The sequence below is a fragment of the Catharus ustulatus genome, chromosome 17, assembly GCF_009819885.2.
Source record: "Catharus ustulatus isolate bCatUst1 chromosome 17, bCatUst1.pri.v2, whole genome shotgun sequence".
In the NCBI taxonomy this organism is placed as follows: Eukaryota; Metazoa; Chordata; class Aves; order Passeriformes; family Turdidae; genus Catharus; species Catharus ustulatus.
Window position 1 is genome coordinate 721,486 of NC_046237.1, and position 20,867 is coordinate 742,352.

At 51.2% G+C, this 20,867-nt stretch overlaps 1 protein-coding gene across 2 annotated transcripts; it reads right to left on the bottom strand.

Annotated features, from left to right (window-relative positions):
* Window positions 1-7,206: 7,206 nt before the first annotated feature.
* Window positions 7,207-19,323, bottom strand: LOC117004235 (ubiquitin-conjugating enzyme E2 variant 1). Of its 2 annotated transcripts, XM_033074866.1 has the most exons (4): window positions 19,257-19,323; window positions 11,419-11,567; window positions 9,289-9,414; window positions 7,207-9,000 (listed from the first exon to the last, which is right to left on the bottom strand). In XM_033074866.1, the coding sequence occupies exons 1-4, from the start codon at window positions 19,276-19,278 to the stop codon at window positions 8,854-8,856; spliced, it is 444 nt and encodes a 147-aa protein (XP_032930757.1). In that variant the 5' UTR covers window positions 19,279-19,323; the 3' UTR covers window positions 7,207-8,853. The 2 variants fall into 2 exon arrangements, with proteins under 2 accessions (XP_032930757.1, XP_032930756.1); XM_033074865.1 differs by lacking the exon at window positions 19,257-19,323 and having other exon boundaries at window positions 11,419-11,667.
* Window positions 19,324-20,867: the final 1,544 nt, after the last annotated feature.

Below are 20,867 nucleotides of genomic sequence, written 5' to 3' on the forward strand. Positions count from 1 at the left end.
GGGATGGGGACACTCACAGGGATGGGGACACAACAAGGGATGGGGACACTCACAGGGATGGGGACACTCACAGGGATGGGGACACTCACAGGGATGGGGACACAGACAGGGACAGGGGACACAGGGACAGGGGACACAGGGATGGGGACACAGACAGGGACAGGGTTACAGCTCTGCTGCTGCCCAGGAGGGCACAGGCAATGCATGGCTTGCTCCTCTCACCCACGACTGAAGGAATTTCTGCTGCCTGGGATGGAGCCATCCCCGCAGTGCCTCATGCTTTGGGGACACATGGCACTGCCACCAGCAGCCTCACAATCGCAGAGCAGCAGCCCTGAGCCCCAGAAGGGCTGGCAGAGGCCAGCACAGCAGGTCCTTTTAGCCAAGCCAGGCCCTGCTGGCCCTGGGCTCCTGCAGGCTGGGTTTGGGAAGGCCAGGGAGGGTCAGAGCAGCAGGATGCAGCGTGGGGACGGTGCAGAGCCGCTGCTCCGTGGGGTCACGCCGGGACGTGGTTCCTGGAGCAGTGACCCCGGCTGCCACCCCCGCAGGACCCCTCCATCCATCTCCTGCCAGGCCTCCCCTGCTGGCCCTCAGCGCTGCACGCTGACAGACAGGACAGCAATTAAGTCCTCGCTGAACTAATCACTTGAGCCTGTCTACATTTCAAACAGCTCTGCAGATAGGCTCTGTTTACAGAGCCTGCTGCCGTTTATTATTTTTTGGGGGGTGTTGCATGGGGTGGGGAGGGGAGATGACATTTGGGGAAGATAAATAGGGCAGAAGACCCTGCAAAGACAAAGGGCTGAGCAGGGCTGGGGCAGGGCTGCAGAGGGGCAGGAGAGCATTCCCAGCCCTGGCTGGGGTGGGCACAGCTCAGTGCTCACTGCTGGGCTGTCCCAGCCCGACCCTGCTCAGCACAGGGCTCTGGGTGTCCTGTGCTAACCAGGACCAGGATCACTGATGGACAGTGAAGCACAGCCTGTGCACATGGGAGAGGGACAGGGGACACCTGGGGATGGGCTGGGGGACACAGGGGGGCCTGTCCCAGCCCCCAGGGCTCCTGGGGACCCTCAAACCCCGACCCCAGAGCCCTGCTGGGGCTCTGTTACCCACCCTGGGGCAGTGTTACCATCCTGTGCTCTCCAGAATCAAACCCTTCTTTTCCCAAAAGGCTGATCCCCACCTCCAGCCCCTGACTTCTGCTGGGCACTGGGGGCACTCAGAGCCCCACCAGACCCACCCGGGTGTTTTTCTTGGCAGACAACAAATCCCTCTAAGTTGCTACACCATTGAAAACAGCTAATAAGGTTTTTTAATTAAGCAGCATGAGGCCTCACAGTGCTGATGATGACTTTTTCCCTTTTGCCTTGTGCTGCTGCCACATCCCAGATGGGATCACCCAGCTCTGGCTCAGCAGGGCTGCAGAGCACTGATAAATAATGATAATAAAAAATATCTATACCTATCCCCTGGTCTTTGCTTTGCTTAAATCAGGTCATGTCTGGAAGACAAAAACACGGCCTGGGAGTCAGGTTTGGAGTGCTACAAAGGGCAGTGTTGTCTGGCAGGGCTGGCTGGGAGTCAGAGCGGCGCTGTCCGGGCTGTTTGCACAGCAGCCACTCCGAAATCGGATTTCACTGCAGCAGCTCGGAGTCTTCATCGGGTTTCTCCAGATCTGGGCTCGGGTCTATTTCTCGCTGCAAGGTTATTAAAAACACTTGAACCTGAAACAGACTCATTGTGTCCACACGTTTGCTGTTTATTATTATAAACAAGGGTGTCAGGGCCATTAAAAATAAATCAAAATGGGTAAAAAATGAGCAAGAAATACAAGGAAATGGAATGATTGAAAACACCCATCCCATCATCCAGGGCTGACAATTCCTGCTCACAGGAGCAGGAGAGAGAGGGGAAAATAACTTCTCATTTTTCTTTTCAAAAAACTGCATCCCTTTCTCAGCTGGGGATGCCAAAATGTGGGGAATTGGGAGGAAGAGATCCAACCCCCAGCCCAGGTTTGGTGGCTCCTGGAGCCTGACTGGGATCCCACTGAGGGATGTGAGCTCTGACTGAGCTGTGGGAGCTGGGCCCAGCCAGGGGCACCCCGGGGCTGAAGGGCTGGGAAAAGCCCTTTAAAAAAAAAAAACTTCATCACACCCCTCCCTTCAGAGCACCTCAGCCACCTGACACTCTCAAAAATAACTGACAAGCAATCAGAGAGGCTGCACCCTGCTCTGGGTCACCCCAGCTCACACCAGGAACTGCAGTGTCACTGAAATCTGGAATCTGGAACCACAATTGCTCCCCACAGCTCCTCTGGCTCTGGAGAGCAGCCAGGTGCCAGCCTGAGCCCTGCTGCTGGGGGGACAGCTGAGACTCAGGCAAGGAATGGCACGAGCCAAGGCACATGTCAGCACGGCTGCTGGCCCAGCTGAGCCCATAATCCCATTAAAAACATCACTGCACATTTCCTGCTGCACACCCCAGGCAGTTCCCACAGCCAGGCCTGGGGCACCAAGGCACTAAAATCTGATGGAAATGATGGAAAGTGTTAGCAGGGTCTTGTTTCATGGCAGATCACAGAGGTCATTTCTTGTCTCTCTTGTTTGAACACCAAAGCTCATGGGTGGCACTGGGAATATTTTGGAAGAACCACACATCAAAAACCAACCCTTTTTTTAACACATGCAATAATTTAAAACACAGCTCTGCATGGTGGAGTTAATGAAATCCTCTCCTTCTGTAGGCCTGCACAGACCAAAACCAAGCTTCAAAACGAGGGGACAGTGACCCTGCACGAGGAGAGACGCTGAAAAGGTTTTTGTTGTACTTTTGGGGCAAGGGCTGGGGAAGGGACACAGGAGCTGGGACTGTTCTGCTGGGAAGCATGACAACATCCAGGGAAGGAAGGGAACACTCTCAGCCTTCTGGCCTAAATTATCTGCTAACACAAATAATCAAATTCCAGGGACCACACTGCTCTGGCGCCACTGAAACAAGGGGGAGGCCTGGCCCAGCACCGAGCAGGTGGAGCCCAGCCCGGGCTGCTCGGGACACTCAAGTGCAAGGCACAAAACTCTGATGCTCTCTGAGGAAGCAGCATCACTCACAGGATCGTGGGAAGTTTTTAATGGCTCACTCAAGGCAAGGCCTCTGAAATGTTTATATTAATACATACATGCTGGACAGCCACTCACTTGGTCTCAGCTGGAAACCAGTCCAAACAGCTGAGAAACATCTGGCTGCTAACCTTGGACAGCATCTAATCTGGTAGCCCAGGGATTTAAGAGGTCTCCTCAGAGGGACAGAAGTTTGGCAGATCCTTGCTGAGATCTCTGTCCTGCTGTGGCTGTTCCTCACTGCTGCTCCTCGCTCTGACACGTACAGACCCCCCTGCAGCACCCAGAATGAGCACAGAGCTGCACTGGGGCACTGCCACCGACCTGCAGGAGTTCTGTGGGACTGGGTGCTCCCCTGTCTCATGGGGACACCCAGCAGCTCGCTGCCAGCTCACCAAACCTGGCACTTCTCCACCTCTCTGTCCCAGCCCATGTGCACAGGACTGGGGAGCCCTCCAGCCTCCCCCTCTGCCTCACTCACAGCAAATCAGTCCCAGAAAGCCTCCAGCAGCAGGAAAACAAAAATTCTCTTCTCTATAGATCTGCAGACCACGATCAAGGCAGCAGGGACACGTGGATTTAGAGCAGAGCAAGCAGGAGGGGAAATGGCCCCGTTGATTCTGCTGAAGATGGCTCAAAAGTTTGCATCACTTTTCTTTCCAAAATTCTGCTTGGCTGGTTTTTCCTCCCAATGAATCTCCAGCTTTGGCTATCCTGAAACATCCTTTAGCAAGTGGAAAGGTAAAAAGTAAGACACCATGCAATAGAGAGGGGGAAGAGACTTTCAGCCCATTTGACATTTCCTCCCCTCTGGTCACCCACCAGGGCTCTGCAGGGCTTTCCAGACATGTCAGGGCAAAGCCACCAACAGCCTGGCTCAAGAGGCACAAAAACAGACAGGACCCACATCTCTGAAAACCCTTTATTAGAGGCTTTATTAGAAGGAGATAAGGATGAAAGAAGGCGATGATACTTGACAGATATAAAATGATGAGCATCCAGCTTATCTCCCTATCCTCAACATCATCTTCTGCTCTTTACTTCTGTGTGACAAAATGTGGGAGACATCAGGGAAAATGTAAAGGCACAAGCACCAGGGATGTAGCACCAAGAAGGGAGGACAAGGAAGAAGATGCTCAGCAAGGGCTAAAAAAGCCCTTTCCTAGCAGAGGCTGAGCACGCTGGCTCTGGTCCAACAAAGCACTTAAGCATGTGCTTAAATTAAATTTGCCTTTACTGGGGCTCTTCCCAGGCTTCAGCACATTCTCCAGCAATCTGCTACAGCACGACCAGGGAAAACGAGGAGCTGTTAAGGGACCTGAATCTCAGGCAGCAGCCAGGTTAGTGAGCACTGGGAGAGCACATCAGCCAGGATTAATGCAACACGGCAATTCCACCGACAGGAAAACCCTCAGCCACCAGAAAAACCTTCTTAAACATAAAAAGTAAAAAAGTTTAGACATTAGGATTATCAGTATCAATTTCTCTTCAGCTTCTTCCAGCTCAGGGTAGGTAGAGCCTGATGCAGACATGCCAAGAGGCACGGGTGCTCCTCCTGCTCTGTGTCCTTGTCCCTCCTGCTCCCTGTCCTTGTCCCTCCTGCTCTGTGTCCTTGTCCCCCCTGCTCTGTGTCATTGTCCCTCCTGCTCCCTGTCCTTGTCCCTCCTGCAGTGCCCTGGGTTGAGCCACAGGCACCACTGGTGTCTCACAGGTTGATGACACACCCTGGCTTCAAAACTGTTATTATAATGATAGTGGGAGAAATTTAAATTTTAAATGCAAAGCACTGTGTGGGGTTGTAAGAGAGCAGAAAGGGCACATTTAAGCACACACTCCCTATGTCCACACACAGAGCTTAATCCCAACACGCCAAGAAGCAACCAACCATTAGTATTTATTAGGGTTATTTACATTTATTAACAGTTAAGGTCTCTCTGTGGTGCTGGTGCCCCCCAGCAGGTCAATGCTGTGCAGTGGGACAGGCAGGATACACAGGCTCCTCAAACTGAAACCCATCCTGGGTGAACACGAGCAGTGGCTCCCGCACAGGAGAGGAGGCACCACCGCACCCAGCCCTGGGAAGGTTTCTGGCTCCCTCTGCCGTCCCTGCCGGGGCGAGGCTGAGCCTGCTCCCATCCCTGGAACCAGGGCAGGGGGCTGTGCTGGCACAGGGCACTGGGACCCTCGCGGGGCACTGGGACCCTCTGCACAGGGGCTCAGAGCTGGCTCAGGGACCCTCTGAGGGCTCAGGGCTGGCTCAGGGACCCTCTGGGGACACAGGGACCCTCTGGGGGCTCAGGGCTGGCTCAGGGACCCTCTGAGGGCTCAGGGCTGGCTCAAGGACCTGCACTGTAGGCACAGGGATCCTCTGGGGGCTCAGGGCTGGCTCAGGGACCCTCGGGGGGCACAGGGACCCTCTGCACAGGGGCTCAGAGCTGGCTCAGGGACCCTCTGGGGTCTCAAGGACCCTCTGGGGGCACTGGGACCCTCTGCACAGGGGCTCAGGGACCCTCTGGGGGCTCAGGGCTGGCTCAAGGACCTGCACTGTAGGCACAGGGATCCTCTGGGGGCTCAGGGCTGGCTCAGGGACCCTCTGAGGGCTCAGGGACCCTCTGGGGGCTCAGGGCTGGCTCAGGGACCCTCTGGGGACACAGGGACCCTCTGGGGACACAGGGACTCTCTGGGGACTCAGGGCTGGCTCAAGGACCTGCACTGTGGGCACAGGGCAGGGTGGCTCCAGCTCAGAGCAGCCTCCTCCAAGCCCTGCTCAGCCCCCTCCAGCACATTTATTTCATGGCCAATTATTTCATTTATTATCCTTCACAGCTTGCCCTGAACAGTGCTTTGGGACGCAGACTGAAGCTGGCAGAGATCACCTGAGCACTCTGCTGGGCACTGCCAGGGTTTGGATGAGCACAGAGGTGACACAGCTTTGCTCCCACACCTCATTTCTGCAGCACCTGCCGGGGTGAACGGTCCCTGCCCTGCACAGGTGACAACGCTGACACAGCCCCATGCAGCTCCAATGCAGCTCCAATGCAGCTGACTCCCAGGAGTTATTTTTCCACACTGCTCTTACTTTTTTGTGGGAACAGCAGAGGAGCTCTGAGGTGTTCAGAGAGAACTCCTGGGGGAGAACAGTCACAGTGAAGCCTTTTTTTAAAGCAGCATCCGACTTTGGGTGGCAGATGCTGGGAACAGGCGCTCCCAGCCAGGGTGGGACGCTCTCACCTGCACAACTCGCAAAGCAAACCAGATCTCACGGGTTTAAAATCATTACTTGAAGGAGAAACGTTCAGGGAGGTCCCAAACGTGCACCAAGCACAACCTCCCAAAGAGGGCCAGGGCACTCTGAAAAAGAGACAGTCAAGGAGCCCAGTGTAATTATCAGTTGTTCCAATGCCCGTTTAGCACCTCTGACGCTAAGCTCTTTTAAATAAACACACACACAGCCCCACTGTGTGCACAGACAGCCCGGGGCTGTCCCAGCAGCGAGCAGAGTTCATTCCAGCCCAGAAAACAGCAGCAAGTTTCACAAAGCTTCACAAGGTCATTCCCAACCCAGAACCTTGCTCATCTCTGCAGTGAATGCATCAGAACCTCCCAGCAATGCTCTGACACCTCACACTGGGAAGGGCCAACATTTCACAGCCCTGTTTTTACCCAGAGGGGGAGAAGCTCAGCTTGCTGCAGGGCATGCTGCAGGCAGACACTCCTCACCATCTGAGGCAAACACAATTTCAGGGTGTGAAGGACTCCTTGACCTTGACAGACAGGGTAAGAGGATTCCATTTGCTGGGGGCTCCAGCACAGCAGGGCCATGGCCCGGCAGCACAGGGATCCAGGAACCCCTGGCAGCTCCTGGGCCTCACCTGATGCTACAAAGGCCAAGCCTGGGGCAGCCTGAGGCTTAAACCACAACTAGAGATGCTCCTTGGCACAGCAGCAGCAGCTGGACAGAGACAATTGCCTTTCACCACCAGTTTACATTCTGTCAGCTAAACGTGATCTGTAGGAAGATACTTCCAACAAATCAAGAACTCCACAAGGGATCAAAATTCTTGACATAAATACAATTAAAGCCTTCTAATATTAATGCACACTTTTTATTATATTAAAATCAGGCAATGGTCTGATACAATAAAAAGGCTGCTTATGGAATACTGTTATGTTAAACTTTCAGTACAGAGGATGTTAAATCCTTACAACTAATATTTTCCTCAGAAGTTAATGGAAACATCAATTGTTCATTGACTTGACAGCTGCTGCTTTAAAATGTGTTTATTTTCACTCTTTTCTTTTTTTCCTTTTTTTTTTTTTTTTTTTTTACACAAACACTGAATTTTTCATAAAACTTAGGACACACTAGGTTGGTTTCCTGTAAGCTTGCATCCACATTGCAGCAGTTAGTGGTCCAGAACAGTAAACCAGAAAAGGCAGTGATTTGCCAGGATGCAAAGCCAATCAAGGTCCTTAATCTGCCGTGCCACTGCTTCCCCAAACCTTCACTGAAGAGATTTCTGAGACCCACAGAGCCCAGTAAAACCTACCACGGGATGTGATTTGTCTGTGCCTGTCACCACTTCAGGAGGGGCAAATGCAAGAGTAACATTTTGTTACTGAACATTCTCGGGTCAATCCAAAGCACCAAACAGCGATTGGAGGGTACCTGGGTGCTCACCATCTCCACCTGCAGAGTCTCCCCCACTTTGGCAGCAGAAGGTTTGGGCAATCCTGGAAAATGACTGCTCTTTTCCCCAGTCAAAGCCTATCTAGGAGCAGGCCTGGCCAGCCTGGCGTGTGGCAGCAGTGCTCAGGGAAGGGAAAACCCACGTTTGCCAGCAGAACAGAGACTCTTGTTTCCCAGGCTGGTGAAGACTAAATCTGTTGCAAAACCAAACTGATAAGCAGGAGGGAACAGGTCAAGTCATTGCCCCGAGGCTCACCCCTGGGGCAGGGGTGAGAAGAGTCACCAAGAGGGGCAAAAAGAAAGCAGCACCCCCACTAAAAAGAGGGGAAGAGGGAAGAGATTAAAAGAACCCTGAACCCCTCACCCAAAGCTCACTGCACTGGTGAGGGGGACCAGGAAGAGAAATACAATCTATGCCTTGGCCAAAGGAAAGAAGGAAAGCTTGCCCCAGATTATCAGGGCATTAAAAAAAAATAATAAAAACCCAAAAACGACCACAGTCACATTCAGCCTTTACTAGAGCGAGCACAAAGGGAGGGATGACTGAGGTTAGCACACATCCCCAGTAGTAGTCCATACAGCCCAGTGTAGCACTGGAAGCAAAAACCTTTGTGTCTACTCTAATAAATAGCCCTGAGCTTCGACTCTATTGCAAAAGACAGAAAAAGAAAAAAAAAAAAAAAAACCCAGGCCAGACACACAGCAAGGTGATTGTGGGATGGATCCTTTCACAGTTAAGTTGGATGTGCCACACTGGTCTTGACAGTAATAAATTTAAATAGACTTTTCCTGATACCAGAAGTTCAGCTATGTGGACAGTGGTTACACGACAGGATTATTTGTTATAGCACAACTTATATTTCAAATGAAAAAAAAAAAAAAATTAGTATCATTTACAGTATCTCAAGAAAAACTTCCTTTGAATGGGAACTTCCTTTCCAGTATTTTGAGGTCTACAAGATGCATCTAGAAAATTTACTACTGTGGAAAATGAAGACAGCTTAAATTGAATAAGGGGGACATGTTGGTTTGTTTTTTTTTTAATTAATTGCTGTAACATTGTCCTTCAGGTGGCTGAGGAAGTTTCATATTTTCTTTAGACATCATTAGACGCCGAAGCTCTTGCAGAACAACTTTGATACTATAAGAATTCTGCCATTTTGCTAGGACTGATATGGCTCTGGGGTCCACCTAAAACAGACAAAAAGACCATTCCTGTCAGAATTGGTGCACTGGTTACACTTAACTCCCCCCACCCCCAACTAAAGATCTCACATTAAATCTGAGTGGGAGAAATCAAAAGCAAGTGTTTTACTAAAAGCATAATAAATCTCCACTGGTCCACTTCCCTTGTGCCCCCTTTCTTCTCCAACTAACAGCATCCCAAGCAATGAGTACATAAGCAAGCTGCAAGTGTAAAACAAGCAGTGAAGCTGCACAAAAAAACAACATTAAAATGAATAAAAGCAAAAAACTTACCACTCCATTAGAACTATTTACTCCATTCATATTAATTTTTGTTACAAATCTTACAAATGGAGGTGCTTCTGGATACTTAGGCCCACATTCTATTTTAAGGCTGTATATTCTGTTTTCATAAATTGTCTGAGGAGAAAAGAAAGGGGGAAACAATTACATCAGGCAGTTCAAAAAGCATTTGTTTAGAAAGCAGTGGCTACTTCAGCAACATGGGAACTACCAAAAGTGTGGGCAGTCATGTAGACACCATGCTGGCTACCTGTTTTCAATTCACTTTATAACATTCATGGTATCAAATGCTTCTGCAGGGTAAGAATTCTGCTGGTGTTTGTGCAGGGAGCAGCCCTGAGCTGCATGCAGGGCTCTGGGGTCCCTGAACAGGCACCCACACGGGGGGCACAGCCAGTCCAGAGCTGCACACACAGCTGCACACACAGCTGCACACACAGCCCCTGTTTCTCTGATTTTCAGCAGCCTGTGTCAAGGTGAGCCCCTGCTCTGGGACATCACACAACGTGAAGGGCAGCAGCACAGCTCGGGGCAGCAGCACAGCAACTCCAGCTCTGCACAGCTGCTCGTTTTCCCCACTGCAGTCCAGCACATCCTCCCCCTGACTGCTTCCCACCCAGAGGCAAACTGCACTTTCTGTCCCCAGCCAGCATTTCCACATGCTGCTAAGAACCACAATGGCAATAACTGAACATGAGCAGTGGCAGAGGAGGAGAGCACACAAGGATGGCTGCAAGTCCCCAGGATCTCTCTCAATACTCTGCTGCCTTCAGGCAGGGAGCTCAGAAGGAGTCAGGACACTTCTGGCAAGAAGATCTCTACTGCTGAGTGTGTCAGAAAAACAGGAGAGGCTCTGACTCCTCTGCTGTGGTGTTCCTACAGCCCTGGTTTGCAGCAAGGCAAGAACTGCAAACTTCCATCACTGCTGGCAAGGCTGCATGCTCCTGTTTGCACATTTCAATTCCTATTTAATTTTCAAAATTAGATTTCAAGGTTGTTTAAATTTTCCATAAAGCCTATACACACAGTGAGTTTTCTCCACAGCCTTAATGCAGGCTCATTAGCACTCCCCTAATGCTCTAAAATCAAATGCTGTTCTGGAAAACAATTTGGGTACACCATAAACAAATGAAATGCTCGTGACTGGGGAGAGATTAGCAAAGGCAGACAACAAGTAAACAACACTTCTGGGTGAGACAGAAAACACTGCATCTATAATGCCTTCATAATGCACATCCTTGTACAGCCTCAGTGCCTGTCAAAAAGGCAGCTGACAGAATGGGAACAGAGCAGGAACATGATTAAAGGTCTGTAAAAAGTTTCATATAATGACCCCTGGAATTGCTGTGAAGTCATACTGAGGCCAGATGTAGGAGACATCTGCTGTTGCAGGAAGGAGAACTGGCTACTTGCACTCCATCAAAGGATATTAAGGAAACAGAACAGTGAAACTGGAGACAGCACACAAGTTCTGGTTTTAGAACACATGCACACATTCAACACATAATTAAGTCCCCAACTTCACTACCAGAGTGCAAACCCACAGTTTAGTAGGGCTGGGGGGAAACAGAACACAGCAATGCTCCCACAAAGAGCAGCTCATTGGAAGATGCTGCTTTGGGAGAGGACATTCAGAGGAGACCAAAATCACTGAAATTTCAGTTTCCTCAGTCAGCTGAAGCTCTACATGAGCTGGTCAGCACTGCTGCAATAACAGCAGCCCATAAACTGAGCAGGACCCAGAAAATCCAGCACAGGGCATCCCCTGGCAGCAGCTCCATTTGTACCCCACCAGCTGAGGGGTTTTAAACCTTGCTGGATTCAAGGGTACAGGATGTTGGAATTCTGGGGTCTCCAGAGTTATGTCTGACTGAATCTGCAAATATAAAGCAGACAAGTAACAGAACTAACCACAGAAAGGCACCAAAATGTTTCCAATTATAAGCAAAAAGCCATATAGATACATGAAACCCATTATTATAAAGAAGTTCAACATAAATCACTCCCTAAAGTGTTTTTTCACTCATTTGGGTTTTGCTTATTTTCTGCTTCAGTGGTTAGGTTAGGAGAAGGGGGAAAAAAAGGCAACAGTACTATTTCAATGTTTAAGTGGATACTTACTCTTGGAGGCCCAATAATCATTCCTGTCCATCTTGTGAGTGTCATATCTTCATCATCTTCAAGGCCCCAGCTAACTGTTCCATCCCCTACTCCCTTCTGACCTTCTTCAAGTTCTTCCAAAAGACGAAAATTACGAGGAACTTTTACTCCTGAAACAGTCAGAAAAATATTTTCAGTTGAAAAATCTTGTAAAGAAAAAAAAGTTAGAATAATTTCCCTGATACTTTTGGTCATTCTACAGATCATCTTTTGAGCAAAAGCATGAAAATACCACTTTTTGAATGACAGTATTTCAACATTAAAAAAAAAGCTATTCCCATGTTTAGCTTGGATTTTACAAGCAAAATCAAGGTATCCCCAAATAACCATTCTAGAAGGCTGACAGGCCCCATGTTATGGCAGGCAGTGAAATAAAAGGAAATCTCTGTTCCCTCAAAGGTACACATAGTATTATGGAGCTCTAATTAGCACTTGTCTATATGATTTATAGTATAAAAATTTAGGAGTTTGTACAAAATGACACCATGAGAGGCTTGACAGCAGTTGACTCAGAGCTTTAAAAATACCTTTCAAAGCAAATAAAACTCTTTCATAACATTAGTAGGTTAATCTGAAGTTAATTGAAGTGGGCTTTGTCAGCAGCAATAGCATCCTTTGTACTTGTGACCTTCACCACCAAGGAATTCCAGCACTTTGTAACTGCTGGCACATTTCTCCTCAAAACAAACAGCAGAACAGGGAGATTCCCTCTTCCCACCTCATGAATGGAAAACAATGGCACAGAGAGCTTAGGTGACACAGCCAGGAGGGTCCTGACCTCAGTGGGTTCCAGTGCTCTGCAGGAACCTGCACCCAGGAGCCAGAGCAGAACTGCCCTGAGCCAAGTGAGCAGCACTGCTGGGATCCAGGGCTGGGGAGGGACAAATCACTGCACAGCAGCAGCTGCAGAGAGCACAGAGGACGTGCCAGAGGAACAGCAGTGCCAGAGGATGGGCAGAGATGTCCCTGTGGAGGCAGAGATCCACCTGCAGCCCATGGAGCACTCCTTGACATGGGCAATACACAGAGGATCTGGGAGTTCTAAACTCTCCTTTAAATATATTAATGACCCAAGGAAACTAAATGGCAGAGCTGATTTTGCTGCACAATCAGAGGTGTCCAAATTTCATTCACTACAAAGCATGCATCAAAGAAACCAAACCATTAAATGGCTAAAGAAAGTGGTTTGTTTGCCAGCTGGACACACATCTAACAGGATCACATCCAAGAACATCCTGGGCAGCAGGACCCAGCCATGGCTGCAGGAACCAGGGCCAGCAGAGGGGTGCCAGCAGACACCAGAGCTGTCCTGGCAGAACCAAACCTCCCATGTGGGGGTGCTGAGCACAGCTCCCTGCCAAATCCCCTCCCAGCCACACCGTGCTGTTTCCATGGCTGCTGAGCAACACAAAGCATGGCTGTGAAAGGAAATGAGTCAGTTGGGGCTGCTAAAGCCATTGCCATGAGACTGCACAGCCCCAGGCCTGGGTGAATGGGACCTCCTGGGCACCACTGTCATGTCCCCTGCATGACAGACCCCAGCATTTACTGTCCCACAGAATCTTTAAATGATGAAGTGTGTATCCTGTGTGCCTCAGACAGGTGTGTGCAAGTCACACCTGAGCCATGACAGACGAGCCCCCCTGTTTTCAGTCCTGTTCCCTCTCCATGCTGTGGTTTGGGGAGGCAGAGCAGCCCAGCTCCAACATCTGGGACAAGAGAGCTGGGGACACGAGACATGGAGCACGAGCTGAAGGAAAAGGTGCAAACCTCTGCTTGCACACCCCCCACCTATTTCCCTGTTTTTGCTGCGGTGGATGCACAGCAGAGCTGCTGGGGGATGACTCACAGCCAAAATGCTGTCTGGGCTCCAGACTCCAGAAAGGGCCAGGGTGCAAGGGCAAACACAAGGTCCTTCTGGAGGGGCCCAGCAGCTCTTCCCCAGGGCAGGGGATGTCACAGAGCAAACCCTGGGGCTCTTATCAGAACCCCAGCCCCAGCACCAGCTGCTGGAATGAGTCACAGGAATGCCAAAAAATGCTCTCACTTCCACACCACAACATCACAATGCTTAACAAGCATCATCCCTGAGCCTGTGCCTTGCTCCTTAATAAGATCACCTCATAGTTACCAGTGGTGCAAAAACAGTTCACTGGTATTTACTAAGACCAAACTAAATAGCCCAGGAGGAATCAGCTTTATGGCAGACAAAAATATTGCCCATCCACCCTTCCTGTGAGCATCAACTCTGAGTGATCCCTCTGAGCATCACACCCTGTCCACTGAGCTAAGCAGGAATCTTTAAATGAGAGTGTAATTAAAAGTGACATCACCACCTACATATTCCTACAACGCAGACTGAAAGGCAGCCTTAGTTCTGACACTGTTACCCAGAACTGGGCTTGGTTTTACAACCTCTGGGGAAGAGAAGGCAACTTAATTGCTGAGCTCTCCCTAGATACAGCTGCTCTGATTCAGCATGAATCCAGCATGAATCAGAGCCATAAAAGAGTCACAGAGGATTTCTGAGCTCCTTGGCAAGTGTGAGGGCTCCAGAGAGCTGGCGAGTCATGGTGTGCACTGACTGCTTTACATGGAAATCGTTCACAGGAATGAGTGTTCATTCACAGGAACTGCTCCTGGTGAGCACTGCAGGGCAGCCTGGCAAGGGGCTGCCCAAAGGCAAGGACACCGATCTGAGTTTCATTCACTTCACAGAAAATAAAATGATCATGGGAGATAACAGCTAATTTTACAAGAGGTGAGCCTGTCCTACAGCATTGGTGCTTTCTAAACATGTTTTACTCCTATTCTAAAGCTCAGGGTGTAATGTGAAGGATCAGATACCACAACTGGCAATCCAACTCCCTCCCTGACACATTCTCAAGAAATTCATTCAACAGAAAGAGAATCACACCTATTAATATAAAAGAATATAAATAAATATTTTTATATAAATAAAATTCCCGTAAGCAAGGCAGAACAGAGCCCAGGTTCATCCTTCTGGTCAGTCTGGAAAGATGCTCAAGGCCATTAAGCCAACCCCATCTGCTCCTCATCTGCAAGGGCCTGGAGCACTCTTGGGCTGCTACCACATCCTGCTGGGACCTTTATCACTTGTGATCACACACAACACATCACCGCCCTGTTTGCTGGCCAGGATTCCTAGAAAGCAGCCAGATCTGTCCTGGGCACACACAGTATTGCCCAATAATGCCCATGCAGAGGGTGGCAGCTGCAGGGCCAGGAGATGTCCCCTGACAGCACCAGGAGTCCCCAGCGTTTCCTCTGCCACCCCCAATAAATGCCCTGCAGAACCCTCTCAGTGCAGCAATGGAGACTTCCATGGCACTCATCAAACCAACCTGTTTTTCTAAGAGCCCTTCATTTAACACAAGAAAGCCTAAATAAAGTGAGAGGCAATTAAAAAGTAATCAGCCTGTCTAAAGTACTTTCAGTTATGCATTTTAATTTGGCCTTCACTATGGTTCAAGATGACTCTCAAACAGCAGCTTCATTTGAAACATAAATGCAGTAATATCTCAGTAACTGCTTCATGCAGCTTGCCTAACCTCACAGAGATACTCCCAGAAATGGAACTGAAAACACATTTCAGAGCAAAAGGAGATACTCACTTTTAATCACAAAGGCAGACCAGTGAAAGCTAAATCACGACTGTACTGGCTAGACAAGCTCTGCAGTGACAGATCTGAGCAATCCTTCCCAAAGAACACCTTTCAGCAACGTGCATGTGCACAGCCTCAACCCCACACACGAGTTCACAAGCTACAAAACGTTAAGGAAATAATTTTATGGCAACCAGAGAGAACTGAACCTGCACTTGATGGAGCTCAGAGCTGCAGTTAAAAAGCTGGGTGATCTCAGGACACCTTCTGCAGCCTTCAACCAAATCAGGACCTTCTTTTTTCCTTGCCAGAAGTTTCCCTGGCACCAGCTTGGACTTTTAAAGATCTTTAAGCACTCTCAGATTTATCTCTTAATGCAGCACTACTAAAGACACAGATATACAACTGGATGTGTCTTGCAACAACTTTGAGAGATCTTATCAGGCTGAGATTTTTCTCATCTTATTCACAGATTACACTTTTCCATCTCCATCTTCCTCAGTTCCATAGCCAAAGCAATCTCACATCCAGACACCTTGTGAAGCTGAGAACAGCACTGTGAAAGCAGGCAGTGCCTTTGGGGATGGATCCTCTCCTCCAATCTTCTGATCAGTGGCAGTAGAACAAAAAATACACCTCCCAAAAACTTCAACATCATGCTTCTCTCTCCTTTCCAAAGTGAGGCAGAATTACAAGCATTTCTCTTCAGGACTGAAGCACAGGCACAGGGCACACCTCAGCAATCCCTCAGAGAATGGGGCTCTGAGGAGAGGAACTGTCTTTTACTGGAGGTTTTTCCACATCTTCACTGGCAACAAGCAACTTATCAAACTGGACAATTTAAACCCTGCTTCCTATACTAGTTCCTGATTTACAGGAACTCAAATGAGCTGAAACTCAACAGCTTTAAACAGCTCTGATGCTCAGTACATTAAAGTGCTTTCTGTTGCTTGTTTCTGTGTATTTGATACTCAGCCTTAATTACATCCTTTCCAGTCTGTGTTTCATGTCTTTGCATTGACTGCAGATAATTAATTGGACAGCTTATCCTTGCAGCACTGGGACTGTAAAAAATACACAAGCCATTCCTTGTCACAATGGTACATAAAGTTTCTGAAGTGGTGGAATGCTTAAAACCAAATAAAAGGCTTTCAGCAATTGTCACAAAAGCTTTCAGGAGACAGGAACTTTGGATTTCTTGCAGTGCCTTTACAGTCACAATTTCCACTCTGATGCAGCAGTGAGCAGTGGCACTGAGAAGAGCTCTGCAATCAGCTCCTCTGGCACTATTTCTTACAGTCCATTTTATTTAAGAATGCAGAATTTACCTCGTATTTCTCTTCCATTACTTTCCCCTACCCCTGAGGTTTCACTTACAGCCCCAGAGAGCCCCAATGTTTCCTCTGAGATAAAAATGATGCTGTCCCTCCACCGTGGGGCACTTGCCAGGCAGGTGCACCTGTGTTGTACAACACACTGCAGCTCTCCTGTGCTTTTCACAGGCTCCCCTGGAGTCTGCAGGGATGTTACAGGGCCCCAGCAGTTAGAAACAACACTTTTAAGTTACACACACTGTACCAACCCCAATGTGTGAGCATTAAGCCACATGTCCCAGCACTGTCACAAACACACACACAATGACTGCCTCTTCTCCAGTTCTTCCCCTTCCTCAGATTGGAAAAACTTAAATCTGGGCAACCCATTTTATCATTTTATCATTTACTCAGCACTTGCAGGCTCCTGGTACACACAGTGCCTCACAGCCCTGCAGACCCAGGAAACTGAACTGTAAGAGAAAAGTGGGTGAAGTGAGGTCATAAACCTTTCCCAGGGTGAAAGTTAGAGAAACTCAATTCCCCAGGCCAGCATGGCTGGGTTTTGATTCATTATTAAAGCTGAATGTGCAGGACAGCACGTGGTGCAAGGTCTGTAGTGTATCTGCAGCCCAGCAAGTGCAGGAGCCTCTGAGGAACCCCTGGATTCCTGCTAGATCACCTGTGGCAGCTGAGCACTCCTGCAGGACACCTGAGTCTGAAGGATGGACACACGCAGAGCAGCCTCCTAGGAACAGCCTTATTAAAATCATTAAAGTCAACCCTTTCTTTTTATTCATATAGTGATGGGCTGTGTGGGAAACCCATCATCAGCAACACAGGATTCTCCTCTCAGCTGCACAGATGGAAGTGTATCACAACAGTAACTGTAACTCATAACATTCCTTCCAGGCCCAGGATTGGGTTTTTCCCCTTGCTGATAATTTTTACCTGCTTAATAGATACAAATATCTAATCTATCTACCTGTCTAATTGCCAGGACCAGCCCTATGACTTTTTTAGGTTACAGGGATATTTGTTACCACTTCTGCCTCTGGGTCAGTAGCTGCTGCTGAAGACAGATGAGCATTTTTCATCTTCAATATGTGTTTAGGCTGCATTGCTAAACCACCACACACTCAGACATCCACACACTCCACTGTGCTACAGACAAATTTGAGCACATTAGGATCCCACCAAACAAGTTTTAGCAAACTGTGCTTCCCAGGTGAGTGCAGGCAGTCCTGAGGCACTTTCCTCAGCAGTGGAAAGTGAGGAGGGGGCACCTGCAGCCCCCTGCCCTCAGTGCAGGGCAGCAGGGCCCCACACAGCCTGCACTGCACCTGGGCACCGGGCTGCCCTCGCCCCCAGCACACAAAATCTGTCCTTTACAATGCTACAGAGAGCTGGGAGGGCAGCCATGGGGGACAGCTGAGCACGGAGCCTCTCTGGATGCTGGGTTAATGCAGACACACAGTGCTCCTGCAGCACAGCTGTCACTGCACACAGGGCTGCTCCCAGCCTGGGGACACCAGGCAGCTGTCACAGACCCAGGGGACAATGACAGGGTGGCCAGCAGCTGTGGGATAACAGCAGCCTGTCCCGAGGGCCGTGCTGGGGCAGCCCCTGCAGCCCAGCCCTTCCACACCTCAGCGCTCACTCTCACAGCTGCCCTGGCTTGCAAAGGAAAGGATGTGCCTCGTTCTTCCTGCCAAACACAAAGCGCAAAGTCAGCAGCCTGAAAGGATCGCTGAGAACGAGAGCAGGCAGGAGGACGTGACCCAACAGGGCAAGAAGGGTCCCCTCTCCCGGGCTACAGCTTTTGTGTCAACACCCGACAGGTCCGAACACACACCTGTGACACAGCAACCTGCACTTCAAAAGTGTTTGTATTAAATGGATAATGAATTATGTGCATTGTGATGGTTATCCTTAAAATCGGAGTGGTCATTGGCAGAGAACTATATGTAAAAAAAGTTGTATCTGTTCTATCCCCAGCAGTCACGTCCTAGTGAGAACACAAACTTCAGAGGGTGCAATTTGGAAACAAGCACTACAGGGGCACGTGTGAAACCCTCCATGGACTGAGGAAAACAGGAAAATGAAACTGCCTCAACAGAAGTGACTCTGATTTACTCCATCTGCTGAAGTTCATTAGAGGATGTCAACAGAAAAAAACCTCACTCCAAATCTAGTTGCAGTATTTTTGTTTAATGTGTAGTGATAAATGCAAAGGGAGAGTATGTGTAACTGTTTAAAGCTGGTGTGAAGCACGTTAGAAGGGAATAAAAAATGCAGTGCTTTCCTGGAGCACACACGTCTCACGGAACCGAGAGAGGCAATTTGCTTAGAACGCTTTAAAGCGGCTGAGTTCACTCACGGAGCTCCAGCCACAGCCTGGGCACTGCCAGAGGAGAGCACGGGCCAGCCCAGGCACACGGCACTGCCCAGGAGAGGAGCAGGGCAGCAAAGAGCCCCAAGGGCGGCCCGGGCTCGGGGGCCCGCCCGGTCCTGGCCCGGTCCGGCCCGGTCCCGGTGGGACACGCTCCCGCAGCACCCGAGCGGCCCCGCTCGCCCCCGGCCCCGCTCCGGGGCCGCTCCCCGCGCGAGGCCTCGGCAGCCCCGGGGAGGCGCGGACGGGCCCGCCGGGACCCGCGGGCGGCAGCGGGGACGGCTCCGGCTCCACCCCCGCCCCACCGGGCCCCGCTCGGGCCGCGCCGCCGCCCCGTCCCCCCGGCCGCGGCCACCCCTCCGCCGGGCGCCTCCCGCCCCGCCGTGCCCGGGCGCGGCCCCGCGGGTGCCCCGGGGCGAGGCGGCCCCGGCGCGGCCCCGCCGCCCGGCCCGGCCCGGCCCCGCTCACCCGCGCCCGTGGTCGCCGCCATCTTGCGCCGCCGCCGCCGGCCCCGCCCCCGCCTGACGTCACCGCAACGCGGGAACTGCGGCCGGGGCGCGGCGCGGGCGGGCGCGCTAAGCGGCGCTAAGCGAGCGGGGAGCTCTGTGGTTCACGCGCGGCGCTCCCGCAGCTCCGCGGCGCGGGCGGGCGGGATCGCGGCTCGGTGCAGCCCCGACACCGGCCCGGCCCCGGGGCACCGGGACACCGGGACAGCAGCGCCGTGCCGGGCGGGTGACACCCCTCCCACTCCGGCACTGCCTCCCCCAGCCCGCTCCGCTTCGTGCGTAATACCAAAAAAAGTTAAAAGAAATAGGAAGGAAACGAGTTTTGCTTCGCTTCACAACACACGCTGCAAAAACCGAGCCCCGGAACATCCTATGAAAATATCAGAAACAATTACGAAGCGAAGCGTTTTGGACACCCAGGACAGCTTAAGCCCCATTGTACAGCGAGCTCTCCCAGGCTGGGCTCTGAGCAGCGACGGAGCCAGCCCTGGTTCTGGGGAGCTGCTTTAGAACAGCAGCGCTGCTGGTAAAGCCGGGCTTTAGTGAGCCCGGCTCGGCTCGGCTCAGCTCAGCTCAGCTCAGCTCAGCTCGGCTCGGCTCAGCCACGGCCGGGCACGGGCTGCCCGGAGGCAGCGGGGAGGAAAGAAAAAGGCAGCAGGAACAGGCAGGGAAAGGCAGCAGGGAGGAGAGAGGACAAGGCAGCAGGAGCAGGCAGCAGGAGCAGGCAGCTAGATGGCATGAGAGCCCAGCTCAGGCGGCTGGGCCGGGCCCAGCTGGGCAGCACCGCAGCAGAGCCGGGGCTGGTGCCCGGCAGGAGCAGCCCCCGTGCCCAGGATGGTTCTGTGCACACCCCCTGCCCAGGATGGTTCTGTGCACACCCCGTGCCCAGGATGGTTCTGTGCACGGGGACTCTCTGCACACCCTGCCGTCTCTGCCATCCAGCATTCCCCTCTACCTTTCTGGCTGCTCAGTCAGGTCCTGGGAGGATCACAGAGACAGGCAGCACACCCGAGCCAAATGGTCCAAGTGGGATTTTGAAGCACTTTGCAGTAATTTTCCTCAGTTTACTACAGTGCAACGCTTCCCTGTGCAGCTCTGGGGGTTTCTGCAGTGCTACAGCTGCACGTAAGGGATCACCCCTGCTCCTGGGATGCTCACAAGGGATCACCCCTGCTCCTGCGATGCTCACAAGGGGTCAGATCGCTCCTGGGATGCTCATAAGGGATCAGATCACTCCTGGGATGCTCACAAGGGATCACTCCTGTTCTTGGGATGCTCACAAGGGAACACCCCTGCTCCTGGGATGCTCACAAGGGGTCAGATCGCTCCTGGGATGCTCATAAGGGATCACCCCTGCTCCTGGGATGCTCACAAGGGGTCAGATCACTCCTGGGATGCTCACAAGGGACCAGATCACTCCTGGGATGCTCACAAGGGGTCACCCCTGCTCCTGGGATGCTCACAAGGGGTCAGACCACTCCTGGGATGCTCACAAGGGACCAGATCACTCCTGGGATGCTCACAAGGGGTCACCCCTGCTCCTGGGATGCTCACAAGGGGTCAGACCACTCCT